At 35.1% G+C, this 19,729-nt stretch overlaps 3 protein-coding genes across 3 annotated transcripts in view; 1 reads left to right on the forward strand and 2 right to left on the reverse strand.

The window, feature by feature from the left end:
• Positions 1–6,122, reverse strand: part of LOC129003657 (uncharacterized) — a 33,470-nt gene extending 27,348 nt beyond the window's left edge. The window contains exon 1 of the mRNA XM_054431956.1: positions 6,056–6,122. Within this exon, the coding sequence (XP_054287931.1) occupies positions 6,056–6,122 (67 nt within the window). The remainder of the gene's footprint in view (positions 1–6,055) is intronic.
• Positions 1–9,700, reverse strand: part of LOC129003874 (tubulin polymerization-promoting protein homolog) — a 49,964-nt gene extending 40,264 nt beyond the window's left edge. Inside the window, exon 1 of the mRNA XM_054432202.1 lies at positions 9,592–9,700. The gene's annotated coding sequence lies outside the window, so the exon portion shown is untranslated. The remainder of the gene's footprint in view (positions 1–9,591) is intronic.
• A 3,072-nt stretch (positions 9,701–12,772) lies between these two features.
• On the forward strand, positions 12,773–19,193 carry LOC129002823 (60S ribosomal protein L18). The gene is made up of 5 exons (XM_054430899.1): positions 12,773–12,822; positions 12,938–13,024; positions 16,121–16,327; positions 16,920–17,043; positions 18,995–19,193. Exons 1-5 carry the CDS (start codon positions 12,820–12,822, stop codon positions 19,138–19,140), a joined length of 567 nt encoding a protein of 188 aa, XP_054286874.1. The 5' UTR covers positions 12,773–12,819; the 3' UTR covers positions 19,141–19,193.
• The last annotated feature ends 536 nt before the right edge of the window (positions 19,194–19,729 follow it).

Raw genomic sequence — 19,729 nt, forward strand, 5'->3', positions numbered from 1 at the left:
TCGTCCCATGTTAAAGTAGTATTAGGTCTATTAGTTTTATTTTTTTCAGTTCTTATAAAAAAAAATCTCGCTTAATAGATAAATAATTATTATGAATCAGAAAAATACAAATGTTGATGGCAGTCTTATCCGATTTAGGTAGAGGGTAATTTGTTGTATACTTTTGTTTATTTTGTCTTTAACCAACAAATCTACTTACTGTAACTCTATTTACGATCTATATTCAAAATATTACTTTCCTCTTGCATTACAGGGAAAGATAAAAACTGAAAATTATACAAACAAGTAAATATCAATTTTGTCGTCATCGCATAGAAACATACCGACACGAAACACACCTCAGATTCTACCCAACAGAGAAAATGAACGATTTATACACAAACGCGTAGTAAATTCATATTAGTATCAAAACAAGGACTTTACAAAATTAAAATTCATCAGCTTTTAATTTTTAAGTTTAGATTTACGTAGGTAAAATGCACAGAGGGACCATCACAATGCATAGTCATAAGGTAGTGATAATAGAGACTATTACAAATGCAGTGACATCACTATGACGTAATGCTCAAGGTCAAGCATCGCTTATCAGCTGACTGTTGATTAATAACACCTGACACATTGGCTTAGATGTCTGCAAATTTATTGTAATAGATTATTTTGCCTATGCTCTACATGTGTAATATAAAAGAACCTGTAACAAACTACTAAAAGACAACTTGTTACTTATTTTCTAAATGATAGCTTAAAAATGTTCGATGAGAATAAAAGGATTGTCCTTTGTTTGTATACAATAGAACAGAATACGTTGTAAAATTTGCCTAAACTATTACGTATAATTTTAATCGCCACCGCTACAGCTATAGATTGAAGTGTCTCCTTGTAGCCTCCCTTAACACTTTAAGATAGTTTCTAAATGTTTTCTCTGCAAACTCAAACAATTGATTATTTATGTATAGGCCCCTACATGAGTATTTCACCATAAACTATCATGTACATGGCATAAGAAGAAATAAACATTAGAAGGCTGTGACATGTGTTTATTCAACTATACTTTAAGTCAAATTTATAAGCAATCTTAAATTAGGTATTTTCACAATAAATTTATGGCTACGTTTAGGTTAACAACTGTGTACTCTAATAGTACAATTCATTACCAGTATGCCTACCGAAAGTGGCTTTTTCCGGTGCGCGCTCTAGTTTCATATGTGAGGCAAAGCCATGTGATAGTTATTTTCATGTAGGCCTAAACTATCAAAGCAGAGGATATTTTTGGGGAATTCACTAAAATCTGTAAAACCAAGAAATTAACTGATTGTCAACACCAATACACACTCTACATAATTGTTAGAAGTTGATGCTTTAGAAAGATGAATCTATAAGAGAAACATGTTAAATCCATGGTAAAGGTTAATGGAAATAGAAGCGCAGTCTGTAGCAGCTGTGTTTAGATGGAATGTTGGTTTAAGTGCGATTACACAGAAAACGAGTGCTCGATACACATGGTGCATTACTGCTTGTTGGCCTTCATGTTTGTGTTTTAAAATATTTTCTAGATAAAATTACATTCGTATACAATGCATAAGCTCAACATATATAACACGATGTATAATTCGTAGGGAAGTGATTCGGAAGTGATACGTTCATGTCCATACTCATCGTTATAAAAAGAAATCATGAAAATTTGAAATCACGATATCAACTCAACTGTGCTTAATATGAGCATTGTTTGGATAAGCATTGACGAATATTCGAGACATTAGAGTTTTGCAAAATGCATTTTTTGTGGATACAAGGAATGGCTTTAGTGGTTCTAAAACGTTAAAGCACAACAGAATGTAAGTTTTAAAGTCACGAGATTGACCTATAACTAATCCCAAAATCCTCGATCAGAATGTTTGCCTCCGGCTGAGACGGTTGAGACTCGTGCTTCGTCATCCACTTCAGCTCAGCCAGTCATCGCCATAAAACAACATACGTAAAACTTGGGTGTGTTTGGCATAAAGTGCAAACGAATAAATTACTAACCAGTATGGCGCTGGTCTCTCTTGAATTTTTATAAAAATTTAACTATGAATACCGGGTGATGTTTACATCTTCCACATGCCTACAATGCAATGTAATTTCATACTGTTTGCAAACCAAAAATGTATGCTAGTTTAGTAAATGTCTAATGATCACTTTACTTTAATATAAATATTTTGCATATCACCTATGATATGTGTATATTGTTAGAGGGACAATCATTTGTAAGATTAATTAATGTTCATTTATTAATTCAATCCAACATCCAACTTGTGTATTGAAAATAATAAATACATAGTTTAGCATAAAAATAGTAACTATTTGACAATAATTTAACATTGATTCAGTGATATACACATTGATTGTTGTTGTTTACTACTTCATATGAATGATCTTTTCCCATGTGAGAGGGTGGGGGTGTAACAGGGTGTAGGCAATCGATTTGGTTGATGACCGACTTTGATAAAAGTCCCAAGTCCGACTACGAATGGAACATTAAAACCATAATTACTTCGTGTTAACCAGTTCATATACTTTTTATACAAACCGAGCAAATTTAGCAAAATAACGAATAAAAACGAATATCCTCGTTGTTCGTTTTAGGTTTTAGAGCTGTTTGAAGGCTGAAAATGTATGCTAATTGGTTACAGTATTACGTTCTCCAATAAGAGTATAGGGTATCATGGTTTTATTATTGGATGTTAATAAATTGCAGTAAAAGGTATCATGATTTTTGATGTTTTAATACAAACAAGCTTTACTTTAGATATGATATTTTTGCCTCTCTGACATTTTATCTTTGTTCACTGATGTATTTACTACGCATTTAATTAAGGTCTTAATCCATCAATAATCTGTGTTTCGCAAATAAGAGTTTACCGCCCTAACCCAGCAACATAAACGGGTGTTTAACCGTCCAAAATTGACAATATGCATTACCTGAGTCCAAAACGTCGTTTGGCGCAAACAAAACTGTAATTTCTCACAGTAAAAGGAAATTGTCTGTTACAATATATTCAGCTGTCCGCCAAGCCACTCTAGGTGCCAAATGTAGATGAAAAGTCTAATTTAGTTTCCAATTTCAACGATAACAGGTTATCAAACGATTATTAAATGTTATAAAATCCTGCCAAATCAGTATCAGTGAGCTTCGCACACAAGTATGCAGATGAAGCCATGATGAAGGCAAGTCAGCTAATAGGATTAGGAATTAAGGGTAAGCTCTTGACAAACGGTAACGATATGTCTAGATACCATTGTTATAAAACACCAATTGCATGAATATAAAATATTAAATAACAAGTAAACCATAGTCCTTACTTGTTGTATACTATTTTTATTATTGAGCTCTTTCAATAACTTCATCAAACAGAACCCTACAACTTGTTATGTACACAGTTGGTAGAAAAACTTAGAGAAAGATAAAGTATCCAAATTTTATAACAAAATTAATAAACTTTCAATGAAAACATTTTTTCGCCCAATATTATAAAAATGTCAACACTATTTTCATGTATTCATTTGTTGTGTTGCCCATTTAGTATTTTAATTTTTCAAGTTCTAGTTTCCAAAACCAACCAGAATCCGGGATTCCAAATCAAACTGTCGTGAAACTTGTGTTTTTACTAATCAGTTATAAACAATGTTCATAATAATGCTATAACCTGTATCCATTCTAATGAATAGTAAATACCTACACTAACCCACCAGTCTTTTCACCCAACTCAAATCTACATTTTCCAATCTTGCAAAGCAGTTACATGTCACAAACTGAAGAGTGCCAGACACTTTTCTAAATACACGAGATCAAGTGTTGCCAACATTGACGTAGTAATTAGTTGACTGAGACCATCGATAGCTGAGACCTCAAATTAAGAGTTGGTACACAGCTCACTCCCGGAAGTTGGAGGTTGCAACACCTGTACTCTGTACACTTCCGGTGGCCGTATGTTAACGAACTGCATACATATGATAATGTGTGTAAAACGAATAAAGAACGCCTCGTGTCTGTGGTGCGAGCATTTCTTGTGCAGTGGTAGTAGGCAGATTTACTGGGCTTTAGGGGAGTGGTGGATATATTTGCAACTACATAAAACTATTCAGCATGGTCGCATGGCTTGTGTAAGCACCTTTGTCCGTAAACTGATTTGGGATTATGATGAGGAATAGAAATTATAGACAGTTCTGCGTTTTATTTCATGGGTTCCAAAAAGGATTACATTTTTATTTAACGTTTTTGGACACTGTCCAAGCCTGCGTGTTAGTTGTAGGCTAACGATCGAAAGTCAAACTTTTGTTGGATAGCCAAAATTAATAATGACCCGATATCTATTCCGATGTCCAGCCTGAATTACACATAAAACTAATTTACAATAGAACTAAAGAGGGTGTATTAGGGCTGAGTGCTCTAGGTATTGTACCTAAATCATTGAGACATATATCTTTTGGATGATATCGGTAAGTCTAAAATAATCTTTGCACAGGTAAGAAAAACTAACTATCAATTACTACGTTTTGAACCGTCGACACCACCAGTTTCCCCATACAAATTTGAAAACGATTCTATCTACTTGTTTCCTGAACGAAAGAACCCATGTAGTTTTTTTCACAATTTACCTTAAATAAACTCTAACATTGATAAAAGATTTATGTATCTGAGGCATCAAATACAAGTTCAGCTTGTCTGTTGTAAAACCTCCGCACCATTCTCACGATATCCCGCATAATTAAAAGATAACCGAGGCACGCAACTCATAAAGTGAGTTTGACCCACATCTTTATTCTAATTATAACTGTTGGGTTGTGCTGTTATCATGTTGGATGTTATATTGATGCAAAAACCACTGCAAGAGGTGTCAGAGGCTCGTGAGGAACGTACGGGAACGTATGACGTCAGAAAAAGATGCGCGTGCACCATAAGTCGGGTTTTCCTAGGCGCGGAGTCGGCGAGCGGAGAGAGGAACGCGGAGAGCGGACTCCACTTGTCTTAGCAATTTAATGTTACTGTTTTCCTAGAAGCGGAGCGGAATGCCATGTTAATTTCAATTCCGCTCTCCGCGTTCCTCTCTCCGCTCGCCGACTCCGCGCCTAGGAAAACCCAGCTTTAAGTTTGAGCTATTTTGAGTTGCAATTTGCACCATGGGTAGGTTCAGATTCAGAAGGTTGCCGGTTCGGTTCTGAGTCAAGTCAAAAATGTCTTTAATGGTTTGAAATGGGAAACTGGACCCAGCTGTTCTAGGTTTTTGGGCTTTCGATCAAATAATTCTGGGTCATCGATTTCTAGAGATCGATGTTCTGGGTAGATAAAGAGTCAGCTGATCTTACTTAGTCAGGAAAAAATGTCCTAAAGAACTGAGCTTCAAAGCCGCCGTATACCAATCCCTACTGTACGTAATCTAGTCTATCTATGGTAATAGGGTCTATGCCCCGTTGGTTCGAAACCCACCTTAACCTCTATGTAGGATCGGATATCTGGGAAACAAAAAAGATCAAACACTCGGTAAAACTGTCTCCTTTACACTCGCTCTACTAAAAGTCGTACGACAACATATCGAACATCGATACAATAGTTTTAGCAAAAGAGAACAATTTTGCACGTTTAAGGGTGTGTCGAGATTTCTATTTCCTCTTGACCAACCAGCCAACACCTTGTCTTCTTCTCTTGCACATCCTGTTCCGGTGCAAAGGCGTGGACAGTGCCACATAAGTAGAACCTAGGCGTTTCCTCACGTAATAGGTACTTACAACATTAAACAGCTCTGTATCCGGTCACTACTTGAATCGTACTGTAATTCTTGGAACTAAACGATAAACGGATGAACATGTACTGTTAATAAGTTACAGTTATGCCATTGACTTTGAATTTTGCAAGTAGATTTTCATAGTTTTGTAAATTTTATGGCTGACTCGTGCTATATGTCCGGTGACGCTTGAGTGCGCTAATGTCGACCGATGAGACCGGCTGTTTCTTCGCAAAAGCTAAGACCATTGATTAAAAATACAAAATTAAGGACAGCTATGCCCATTTTCGTACCATCAAATAGCTTTTTCGCAGGATGGCAGGATCGAACCGGCGTCCTCTGATTCATTGTGAGCACCATTTTAGCTGTACCCTCAGGTAAGTAATCCATGCGTTTACGAAAACACCCTCCAGCAATTACCCTGTTGCCCACATCTGATACATAAACTTGACTAATAGGTAAATGATGTAGTTTCAGTTTGACACGTTTAATCTGCAGTCTTAAGTGTGATGTTTTTACTTTTCAGACTTCTGGTGTTGACTTAAATTTTCGGGGATTGTATGTCGAGGTTGTATCAAGGTGGAAAAGAGTTTATAAAATATAAAAGGGTCGATGGTATAAGAGGGCATAAATGTACACTATCATAAATACATGTCGAGAGTACGGAAATTGAAAAAATTGTGCACCAAAGATAATGTTTTTTACATTTATTTGGATTTTGTTGGCAATCGGCTCGAATAAACCAGTTCTCCTAAACAAATACCTACGGAAATACGAAAACGTGGACGACATTATACCATTTAGTAAATTCTATTATCTCGTCCACGTTTATTTAGCATTGACTATCAATACGATGATTACATCCACAACCGTAATAGTTTATACCTTTCCCCTTTTGTGTGTCTTCCGTATATGAATGCGAAGAATCATTTGATAACCGTTTTACCATAGAGTTTGTTGATGAAAAAGCTTGTTCGTTCAAGGGACAAAGAAACGCATTAAACCAAAGTGGCAATACCAGTAAAAGTGTAAGCTGTAGGGCAGTGTTGACCCCGCTCGACTGATTATCAGATTGTCATGCAAACCACCTTAGCAAAACCACCCCTACATTAATCAAGGAACAAAGGCGGTCCTGGTGTGCAGCCTTGTGTGACTCCAGGTTGGAAGGATAAATTAAATATGAATTACTTGTCATTCAGAACTTAAAATTATTTTGTGATAAGAATTTAAAATGTTGACTAAAACAGGATGTGTGATATTATTTTTTTACTCTAGTGCCGATAAAGTGCTTTTGGTATCCTCCACGACTGAAATAGTGAGTTTTTAATGAGATATTTTGTTCACCTAACTTTACCAATGAAGATAATGTCAAAGAGGCTAGTTTAGTGGTTATAACGTGATCCTTTTGTAATAAAGACGCAGGTTCTTATCTCGCCAAACTCCAAAGATTTGATATTTGTGTTTACGTCACAACTTGGGGGTTTGGGATCCACCTTAAGTTGTTAGACAACATACCCGGGAAACAGAATAGTGTGGGTCTAAATGGCGAGAACCTTTTGTTTAACGGAACCGTTTTATTCCATTAGTAATTAGTCACTAATTAATTACTTCTACTAAATGTAAGGTAATTAATAATTGTGTTCAGTAACTTTTAACAAAGTGTCGTGTTTTAGTAAAAAAAGACATTCTGGGAAAACCATTATTTAATACTTTTAGGCTTTTCTCAAAGATTAATACGTTTTGTGTGAGGTTGTTAGTTATAACATAAACGTAACCTAAACACGAAATCCGATTTTTAAATAATTTTTTAAGGAAATAGCTGTGTCTACAGCTTGTATCTCGTGACCTTTACTGAGGATTAACCTCGATATCAGGGGAGGGGGAAGTGTCGGGGGTTGCCATTTAAAAATAAAAGTCATATTCGACACGTTTTGTTGACATATTAGTGATTAAGTTATATTTTACTTCCTAACATTCACTAACTGTTTTCTATTAATGTTTGTGAATGACAAATTGAATACATCATTAAAAAAAAGATACGTCTTAAACTACTTGATCAAAAGTATACATACTATTGTGAAAAGGGCATTTCAGTCCACTCAAAAGTCGATACCAAGCAGAGTGTGTTTTTTCTGAATTAAGCATTCTCTGCAAATAATTTTAATTTTGTGATTTTTATAGTTATATCGGTCTATAGTCTCAAAATAAACATGAACTAACAATACAAATTTAGGAACCGTTTCTCGGAATTGGTTAAACCAAACTATAAAGTAAATCCATGCCATTATCCGGCTGGCTATATTCCAAAACAGTATATTTCATCCCATAACAGTACACAGTAGACATCCATTTCACTTTGTATCTTTTGTGGCAAAGATGTAGTAGTAAAACCATTTGTGAAAACTTTTTACATTTTACTGAACCGCAATAAAGTAAGGGATCATCAACTACTGAAATAGGTACTGAGAATTCCTAAACACGTTTTAACTTAAATTACACAGAGAAGTGTTTTAGTTCCTGCATTGTGTTTGATTTTATGTTTCATTTTATATGCTCTATTCATAAACGAATTTTTCTGGTGAAGCATATTTTAAGAAATGGTTTAGTTTGATTTTAAATATCAGTTTCAGTTGGTTATTTTGGATTTGGTCAGAGTAGTTTTGACACCACATGCACATTCACTCAACCAATTTTCAAAATATTTTATTCAGTGTAATCGATTTGTTTTTAACATTGAATTTTAGGATCAATTTTAAACTCCAAAACTAGATATGGTAAATTGTAATTCACGAGCGACACTTATGTTTCAAGTTATAAACTTCAATTGAAAACGCAAGTGGACTTGCTAAGGACTAAGTAGACTTACTTGTTAAGGAACTTGTTAAAATGATATTTTCTGGAGAAATCCCCTAGACTATCACTTAGACGTGATGTTTTTAACCAGCAAACATGTTACACAGCACTTGAGGTCTCGCCTACATGAAATAATCTGTGCCACTTAAACATGTTAGCAAGGTTAGTTTATTTTACATGATCTAGTTTCGAGGCTGTGTTTAACGTTTAAACGTCACTAAAACTACTAAATACAGCACCGGTGCTTACCAAAGTTTTTACCTTCGAAAATTGAAAAAAACTTATTCTCTCATTTACTTTGTGATATACCTATCTTAAAACTGGTAAAAAATTAAACTGATTTCCTTCCTATTTGAGATAGAAAACTGTACAACGATTATTTTTTGTTTACTCATTAAAAATTTAAGTTAATCCAAAAGCAACACACCTGTTGGTGAAAATTCCTGATCAATTGTTTTAGCTGACATTATCAAGTTAAAGGGATACAGTTTTAGTTTTAAAATCAAGAAATATGTTTATTATAATTTAAAACTGTTAATTTAATGTGGTTTGAAGGAAAACTGTTTACGGTTTTCTAATGTCAAAATAAGCTTGTAAGTCTTGTTTGTTTTGGAAACAACAGCCTTTATTCGTCCAATAATATTCATCGTTCTTATTAACCCAAAAAGTAAAATTTATTATTGGGGGAAATGATTGATTACATGACCATTAAGAACAACACTACACACTCTAAATTAAATACGATAAACTACAACAAAGAAAGTTAAAAACAGCCTGCTCCATTCCGCGCGCAGGGAATCAATACATCTGAAGATTCCTCCTAGAGCGTTAAGCTGTTTTGAGATAAAATCCTTATATATCGAACAATTTCGAGTCAGCTATCCTGTAGAGTAAACAGGCGATTCTGAAATACGTGTTGTATGTGATAATAAGTTCTAATAACAGGATAAAATGGATGTAAATAAAACATACGCACCTATGAGCGGATATCCGAATGTGTTGTCTGCGCGAAACTGCGTGCAGGACTGAGTAAAATCACGCGCGCATGCAGGCGCGCAGGCGTCAACAGCTGTTATCATTATCACTTTCATCCCAGCTTCTGAACCTGGCAATACCACTGGAGAGCTCTTCAGTTCTTGGTCAGGGGAAGAAAACAAAGAGAGAACATATAAACAAACCTAAGCGTTACCGCCAACGTAACGGGCCAAAACATTTCTTAAAATTGTCTTCAGTTAGCCCAAGAAATGTGCAAAAGAGTGTATTAAGTATACAGTATACGAATGTTAATAGTATAATATTTGAAAATTATTAGTATAATTTTTTACATACTCTATGAACACACATTATGGCATTATGACTTCATTGAGAATCATATATTCTCACTCTCTCTCTCTCTCAAAATGAAAAAAGTGTTTTAGAGAAGGGTACTGCGAGTTTCGTAAACAAAACACCTTTTTATATTATGTGTTGAACTAAGCAAAGCATTGTGAGAGTCGTATATTATATTACTGAAGGTTTATCTATAATTAGCTGCTGTACACGTGCTTTGCAACGGGTAGGAAGATGGGTACTAATGTCTGAAATTGTGAAATAAGCATTTAGCGGTTCTGATTGTTTACATTGAAATGTCAAAGGTAAACATAGTGAATTTTCTCATGGTTCCATGGAGACCAATTAATATTTACTTTTGAAAACCTCACCTCAAAACTTTGGACATCCAAGGGGCGTAGCCCGAGAGGAACTTATATAGGGAAGTGAATAGGCCTATGACACTCCTAGATATGTAGACCATCTTTGTGCTTAATTTTAGCTGTATTGGTTTAGTATTTTAGTCGTAACAGCTGCCCAGACAGACAGACACCACTTTAATTTTTATAATAGTATAGATTTAGGGCTTCATAACAATGATAACATTTTTATGTTTTTACACATTCATTCACTACCGATCAGGTGACACAATAAAGGTCTTTTCATACAGAGAAATAGAGTATGACGGTACATAGGCAACGTGTTAATTAAACACAATCTCTTGTCGAAATGTATCAAAATGATCATGGATAACGGCAATTCAATTCTCTATCTAAAAGTACTATTTAAAAAATTAGTTTAAAAAATATGTATTCAATAATAATTCGTAAACGTTGTTACGAAAAAATATATATATATATATATATATCTGCCCAAGGAGTTTGTTGGCATAAAATTATAATAATATTTGTTTGAATCATTTCAAATCTACAGATACTCAGAAATGTGTCATTCTGTATAATCAACTAATATTAGAACAGAAATATTTTCTGTTCTAATATTCGTGGTTTAATCTATATAGTTATCTTTGTCAACATATAGGATGTTGAAGTGAAGTCGTTTACAACATTATTAGTGTCATCACATTATACATGGACTATTAATCCTATTTCTCGCGGGCTCCAAAAAAGTCAACAATAAGCAGTTTGTATGACGACCTATTGTCCAAAGAGATAGAGAGGGCGGGGTGACGTTGATGACGTTTATGTAAAAATATAAACGATTTTACACCTCACAGAACTCTTTTAACATTTAATAAATTATGAAAATGCATCTGCTGAATTAGAGGAGGTTAGGTAAACAAGTCTCAATAAATAGCAAACCTTTTGTAGACAAAATCAAATTAAGTACCCTAAAGCTGGAAAATGTATTTGGTTGGGCAGTATTTACAGGCTGTAAGATTGGCGTAAGCAAGCTAGTTCAAAAATATGGCGATAAGAGGGTGGAGGTTAAACTTCGAAAGTCTTATTGATGTATCGTATGTATAAAGCAATTTGGATGTTAGATGTTTCTTCAATCGCTTAGTGTCCGTTTGCATCATCTGGGGCCCATTTCATAATAAACTACAAGTTACAAGTTACAACTTGTAACTTGTAATTTCCATTAGATTTGCTTTGGGCGATCAGCTGATTTACTAATAATATTAGTTTGTACTTTATTATGAAATGGGCCCCTGATGGTCTCATGTTTTTCAAAGTATTTTTGGTCTCGGGAACTCTGACGGTTGTGTTCATCTCCTGATAAAAATTAAATTTTTACCTTAAAATTTGTTGATATCAACGGGCAACGGGTCTGCGGAATACTGTACCCACCGGAAAACTACAACCCCCCCAGGTGAAACGTGACGTCACGAAATCTGCCAACTAACCAATATGGGAGCCGTTTCAACGACTGTAATACCCCCCTAGCAAAATGTGATGCTTTGTAATTGTAATTTTAATTCGAGTAATTCCGTTTGATAACAGAAAAGCCATGTGAGGAATATCAAACAGAATTTTGAAATGTTATAGCATTTACTATACACCTCTACTATAGCAAGTTTAGTTGGAGAGCAGTCTTCCGGCGACCCATATCAACCAATAATACAGTATTAATATTCTATTAAGCTACTGGCTGCGGTATATGCATTTATTTATTTATTCATGGTAACACCATTTATACAATAGTAGTTAGCATAATCAATTTCAAGATGGCATAATTTACAACAACAACGACACTACATTACTAATGCAATTAATATCAACCAAAACTGAACTTGAAAAAACTTTGGGTAGGTATGATATTCAAGAAAAAACAACAGACAATAATGACAGACAATGCAGAAAAAAAAACAATCAATAACAGGCAATGAAATACAATTAATTATCAAGTCTCATTAAGTGTAAATCAGGCCCTAGGTATTTTAACTCAAATATTAAATTGACGTGAATTCAGAACTAAAGTGTTAATAGCTGACCTGAAAGAATTTCAACAACACAGCCAATAAAGATAATATTTATTCTACAATGGACTGTAATGCCGATACTATATACAATACCTATAAGAAACACAGAAACAATGTAACCAGAGGCCCCTGGTTTAAAAATTCTCCTTCCATGTTAAGTGTAATGATTTTTTTCAGATTGGACTTACAACTTGTCACATAATTATAACTCAATACTTTCTTGAGACACCACAATCCTACAATAAAATGGACTATTTTCAAATGAGCTATACATGACCCCTTGATTTTCAATGATTGCGTGTTAAAAGAACAAAATAACAATTATTAGTTATAGTACCTAAATATTTTTAGTACAGCTGGAAACATTACTCTCTGTTAGAAAATATGTTTCATCATTCTATTCATTCAGGTGGCAGCCCTGCGGTTTAGAACTTCTTCCGGAAAGCAGGCAAAATGGTGAGTGTGTTACATTACCGAATATTCCTTCAGTTATCTCATTCAATCTGCTTATTAACATTAAATAAATTGTGCTAAGAACCAGTTATATAATCCCCATTATATTTTGTTTTAGGGTATTGACATCAATCACAAATATGACAGGAAGGTTCGCAGAACCGAACCAAAATCGGACGATGTCTACTTGGCCCTTCTTGTCAAGGTAAAGTATTTATTTTCTTAAAAGTGTGAAATATTTTAACCGTTGTATTGCATGTTATAAATGAGTCGGGTGTCTGCACAATTTCATTACCCTTATTATTATACTGGCACTGCATGTTTGCGTTAGGTAGGACCTAGGCCTAGTACTATCTGGGTTAGGTTATGATAACCCTAACCTCACCACAATGTGGGACAGCCTGTTTTTTTCCTATGTGTCGTTTTCATGAAACGCAGAGCACCTATTCGGCGCAACCCTCAAAATTATTAGTTTGGGTAATCCTAATTGTCATTCTACACCTACCCTAGGCTAGTGCTGGTCAAACAGTCTGAATATTTTAAGTTTTTTGAGCTAGTGTTGGGCATCGATAACTTAGTCGATATATCGTAACTATTGACGTTTGTAAGCTGATTGTGAATGTATTTTTGATCGATAGTTTTCTTCTGTTACAAACTTACGGGTTTTTTAAGCAAATATTGATAGGCTATCTTACCTATTTTACTTTGATAGCCTAGGCTATATTGGAAATATCGATATTTTACTCCAATATTATTGTAAATGGTGTAGGGATATATTATTATTTTACTGATATTAAATAATTTTTCACTTTCACTTGTCATTTCACATTGGAAGTAAGTTAACTGAGGCCTAATTATTTCTCTAGTTTAATTTCAAACTACAGTTACGAGGTGGCGTGGCAACACTGACTACACCAGTGCTGATGCCGAAAGTGCACACCAGAGTATAAGTGTCAGTCATTTTGTTTTGTTCACTTGTTTGTGTTCGTTCAGTCTAAGTTAGCCCAGTCACACCTCTCCATTCCATCACCAAATTCGCAATAAGTTACTTAGTCCTGAACTCATTGAATCATACCGGTAAGATTTAGGTCCTTGTTTGCTATTTCTTAATGAGGCCTACAGTAGAGAGTCAAAAATCCGAATGTCAAAAATCTGTAACGTCAAGAATCTGAACCGCTCCTTAGGGTTTTAAAATATTGAATTAGCACAGAGACAACAGATGATTTACAAGGGCCAAACAGTCGGCGCCTTGCAGGGAAATGATTGAACTCGCTGAGCCAGTCTGTGTTTTGTTCGTTTCCAATGTATAAAATATACATATTTTTTCAAGAAACTAGTCTAAGTAATACAGTTTATACAGTTTAAATCATTGTTTTTATTTCATCCACTGAATCCTAGAATTGTATTTTTAATACTGTAGCCACAATTAGCGTAGCCTAGGCCTATGTGTTTATTAGGCATTAGGCCTATTTGGCTATGTTTGAAAATCCGAACAAATCGGTACCTAATCTGAGCTATCTATTGGTTCTGATTTTTGACTACTGTAGGCCTAAGCTATTTCCAGTTCAATTTATTTTAACTTATGTTAAACAAACGTCCAACAAGAATTATTAGCCATTGCTGAACGTAACAAAAATCAGACAATCTGAATCAAACTAAGTTATTAGCTGTTATTCTTCTTTCTTGGTTTAATTTAACCTTGTTTAACCCAAACATCGGCAGTTAAACGGCCGGGTTAACTTGAACACTTGAACCTTGAACCAGAAAATGATAAGGTATTGGGGAAAGTGAAATTGAATGAAAATAGAGTATAAACCATGATCTTCACAGTTAAAGTTAAACTAGATTTGAGGAAAGCGGTCCTTTTGTGATACCTTAAGAACAATGAAAACATTCAGAGGCAAACTTTTTTGGTTGACATAGGCCTAAGTTAGAACTTAACTTATAATTAGGCCTATGTTTTCCTGTTACTTATAAAATGTTAATGGAATAAAAAGATTGGTCTAACTTATTTTTAATTTATTTAGTACAGTAGCCTATTTGGTCGACGTTTTACTTAATATCAATGTTCTTCTCCTATATTTATCGATATTTTGACTTTGATTTTTTTTACATCGATGTATAAAGTCCAATAGGCTATGACCAAATTACCGATAATACTGTACTAGGCTATTGCCTACATTAACAAAAATAATACATAATAAGTTAACCCTCCAAGTGTCCATAGTTTAGGCCTTAATGTCCACCTATTTTTGGCGCATTTGCAAGGTTTTATTAAAACGGATCTGAGAAGCTTAAAACAATGTTAATTCTAATGTTCTATATAGGCTACCATTTTGTTTGGAAAATCATGGGCTTCAATATCATACATAAAACATAAGGAATATTTGTTTCAAAAAAAACTTTTAGGTAAAAAAAAATTATTTTGGAAAAATTGAAAAAAAAAAATAAGTTTGCGCTCAATGAAATTGTATAAATTATAGGCCTATAAATATTTGAAAATAGCCACTTTGTTCTAAATTTAATGAGGATTACAAATATATAATCATATAGTGAGGTAAGTTATCAAATAAATAAGTTATGAGTGAAAAACGGATTTCAGTACATAGCGTTTAGCTAAGAATGCATAGCCTAACCATAGCTAGGAATCTGGCTGATAATTTACATCAATATCACTACCTACTTCTTCAGGATCATCAACCAGCCCTTCAAAATCACTTAAATCTTCTTATAATGCTTCACGTATATCACTACTTTTGATTTTTAACACTAAAACAATGATAAACGTAATGAAACACATCAGTCATCGGTCCGAGGATAACCAAGCTGTTTACGAATACGCACGTCAGCTGTCTGCTACAATTACGATCGGCTCGGAGAACATACAGCGCTGAGACAGACCTCTGAAGAAAGCTTAGAATATAACGGAAAGAACGATACCTAACTCGATCCAGTTCAATCCGATTCAGTCAGTCATAGAGCCTTCGCCGTAGACGATGTTCGTGCGTCGAAAAATCGACGTGACGCTACACAAAGTGTGTAGGCTAGCGCGTAGATTTTTCGACGATGGACGCTCGGAGGGTTAAATATAAGTAACATTCATATATAGGCTAAAATGAAAATTGAAAACTAAGTTAGAATTCTATCCCAACTAAATGAGTACCTACCCAGGCCTAATACCCTAAGTTATTGTCCTGGGACGAGTTAACTTCAACAATGCATATGTGTTTGTGTGTTAAATCTGTGTTTTAAGTTTATCAATAAGGTAGCCTAACATATTTAACTTTTTTGTTTTTAACAGCTGTACAGATTCCTGGCCCGCAGAACTGAGGCTAAGTTTAACAAGATCATCCTGAAGAGGTTGTTTATGTCCAAGATCAACCGCCCTCCAATCTCCTTGGCCAGGATTGTGCGTTTCATGAAGAAACCTGGCCGCGAAGGCAGGATTGCAGTCATTGTTGGCACAGTAACTGACGACCAACGCATCTGGGAAATCCCCAAGTTGACTGTAATTGATTAAATATTAGGTTTTAATGTAGGTAATTAATTACCATGCTGTAAAGGAATGCACATTTGTTTCTTTTTTGGATTCTATATTGGGATCTAAATTGATATTTGTGCTACAGTAATTATATAGCATACCCTTGGGATTGTTAAAGATTTAACATATCTCGCAAGCAATTATAACAATCTTAAAAATTGTTTATTTGGGTTATGTTTATTTTTTTGTCAGTGTCACTTTGCATGAATATTGTAACTTAATGTTATTGTATCAAACGTAAAGAAGAACGTTATAGGGGTTATATTTTGTGTTTTCATAATATGTGTGCCAAAAAGTCACATTCTTAATTAATTTAAACTTGAAAGGTATGGAGACCATTCTGTCCCAAGAAACACAAAACTTGCACTACAAAATAATTTAAGTATTTTACTGTCACTGAACAGCCTTTTTTAAAGAAGTTTGAGTTGGAAAGTTTCCTTTACAAGTTTTATCAAACCGTGAAATATTCTAAATAATTTTTAATTGTTGTATTTAACTTATTATTCCAAGTTTTTGCATTTCTTGTGAAAGGTCTCTTATAACTGTTCTGTACCAACAGGTGTGTGCTCTGAGAGTGACAGAGAGGGCTAGAGCTCGTATCATCAAGGCTGGTGGAGAGATCATCACTTTTGATCAGCTGGCTCTCAGGGCTCCTACTGGCAAGAACACCGTTCTTATGCAAGGTGTGCATTGTTGTAAAACCTTGTAGCTCTAGTCTAATTTTTAAGCTAGTTTTAAAACCTTGATCTTCTTAAAAGTTTGTCATTTTCTACATGTTAGGCAGCCTATTTAAACTGTTACAACCTTAAATCTATTATGATCCGTAAATTTTGTCATCCGTGAAAACGCTTGGATTGAGCTGTTAGTGGATAAACCTTGAAAATATCCTCGCTACTCGTAAATTTTTAATATCTACCAATTTTAGACTCGTGATCACATCAAAACTATGTTGTATAAAATTATGGAATAACGGTGATATTAACAATTTTCTGTTTAATTACATATTCCAGTTTTCCGTTCCAAAAAATTAAGCAAAAACTAAATTAAGGCTTGGGCTAAATTTTGGTTCTGAAATTTTAATCTAAATATATAAAAGGCAAAGCCCTCACTGACTGACTCACTCACTCATCACTAATTCTCCCACTTCCCATTTACCTAGGAGGCTGAAATTCGGTACACCGATTCGTTGGGCATTAAATAGGAAAACTAAGTATAGTTTTTATTCTGATCGGGCTTTCGGGCTCCGCCCCAGTGGCTCTGGAGTTTCCCATGTTAACCTTATGATTTTTCATATTTAAAAGGAATTAATGAATCTTAACAGCTGTGTCAATTAAACAATTTATGACAACAGCTAATTTGCAACCAAAAGGTGAGTGAGCATAGCGAACGACCTTCAACCTGAAGATGAGTGAGCTTAGCGAACGAACTTCAACCAGGACGTGATTGAGCCATACGAACGAGCTGGAGCTCACTTGTGAAGTTAAACGGCACAAAGCCCGTGGGTACAGCTAGTTTCTTATAAAATATCAATTGTAATACTACAGTCGGTTTGTACAATATTGCACATGATCTTTCGCTCATGGCGGTGAAAACGTGAACATTAACGTCACTTGCGAATGCGGCAAATTTATCACAATCAGAGACTGTAGCTGCTAAAGGGGCCTTGGGCCCTTATAGATGAGATTGGCTATTTCGCTTCCTTATGTCTTCTAGTACCTATAATCATTTATCACTTGGAATGATGTATTTCAGTTTGTTTGGTAGGTATGACTCTGAAAGCCAGCTGACGTCACAGGGCCCTTTTAGCATAGACGAGAGTCCCAACGCTGATAGCAGCCAAACATAACCTAAACAAGGCCTTTAGTGTAAAACTTTAGGACAAACCCTTTGAGAGGAGAATAACTATTTTGCTCCCCTTTTGTCTTCTAGTATATAATCTTAGATAATTTGGAATGGCATATTTCAGTTTGTTTGGTTCGTATGACCCTTACAGCAGAGCTGGTCTTACCAGGCCCTTTAAGTATAGAGGACTGCCAATGCAGACAGCCAAACATAACCTCGAAACTTTAACAGAGATTAACTCAAAACAACGTTTTTTAGATAGGCCCATTTATCAGCTACAGCCTTAATAATTGTGCATCTTAGGAAAAACCTGTAATCGCAAAAATAAAACTTGGCTTGACCCAAAATCTGACACGAGCTTGGCCATAAAATTATTTCCAGCCCGAATCAACCTATTTTGCCAACTTATTGGCTTGGCCTTAAACCCGAAAATATAATGGGACCCGCAGTCCCCTAGTTTACTGATGTATTTCAACTCCCAGACCACGCAAATTATTACATCCACTTTTTCATGTAGATGTGAATGTTGAATTAAAGTTTAAAACATGGACTGATCAAACAAGCCATCTTATAAAGTTTGTCTGATATTTCTTTTTATAATTAAGATTAGCTGGGTTGGTCAGTGCTTATCATGAGTTCAACTAAAAAGCTCTTCTGCTCATATAGAAGTTTAGTTTATCTATTTATAACAATCACTTTACAGATAATGGCAGTTAATGTATTACTACCATGTGGAATGGACAGGCCCTCACTATTACCATATGTGTGATTGACTGAGTGTGTTGTGTTTAGGCCGCCGTAATGCCAGGGAGGCAGTACGTCACTTCGGCCCTGCGCCAGGAGTGCCCCACAGTCACACCAAGCCCTACGTCCGCTCCAAGGGCCGCAAGTTCGAACGTGCACGAGGCAGGAGGCGCAGCTGTGGCTACAAGAAGTAACCTGTTATTTTTTTATTTTGTGGACCATTTATTAATTAAATGTCTTAACATATTTTTTGATGTTTTACTCCACCTTTGTATTTAGGATTTTGATCAAAACTAAAAAGTGATTCCTGCAATGGTTCATTGCAGTAGGCCTACAGTAGACTCCCTCTTATCCTGACTCCTCATTTAATATGATAACTTTTTTCCGGTTATACTGACTTCCCCAAAAAACTCGTTAAAACGGTTTACTGTGATACTCAACCTAAATTTAGGAGAGAATTGTATTTAGACACGTGTCTCAAATCTTTCCCACGAGAACAGTCGTTTCAGTACCGCCCACTTCCTGCCGATCTAGTCTGGTTAAACCAATGTGCTGATAAATATTGTCAGGTTAAAGAGATGTCATTTCCGCCGAGTGAAGTCCGGATAAGAGGGAGTCTAGTTTAGTTACTGTATGTTAGTAGTTGTGTTTATGATTTGGAAAGGCAGTGTACGCTGAACACAGTACACGAATATACATGGACCATTTATGCGGCTATGAGTAAGTCGGAAAACAACTGTTTTTAACAGAGTGAGTATTTTCATTAGTTGCAAAAGATTTTAG

The sequence above is a fragment of the Macrosteles quadrilineatus genome, unplaced genomic scaffold (genome assembly GCF_028750875.1).
Source record: "Macrosteles quadrilineatus isolate MER2022 unplaced genomic scaffold, UCM_ALF_1.0 Scaffold_9__3_contigs__length_116548681, whole genome shotgun sequence".
NCBI lineage: Eukaryota > Metazoa > Arthropoda > Insecta > Hemiptera > Cicadellidae > Macrosteles > Macrosteles quadrilineatus.

What these genes read in the sequence shown, in the direction of transcription:
- LOC129002823 (XM_054430899.1), top strand. An exon ending in ACTTGGCCCTTCTTGTCAAG is followed by an intron (nt 13,025 to 16,120) that starts GTAAAGTATTTA and finishes TGTTTTTAACAG; the next exon opens with CTGTACAGATTCCTGGCCCG. An exon ending in GAACACCGTTCTTATGCAAG is followed by an intron (nt 17,044 to 18,994) that starts GTGTGCATTGTT and finishes TGTTGTGTTTAG; the next exon opens with GCCGCCGTAATGCCAGGGAG.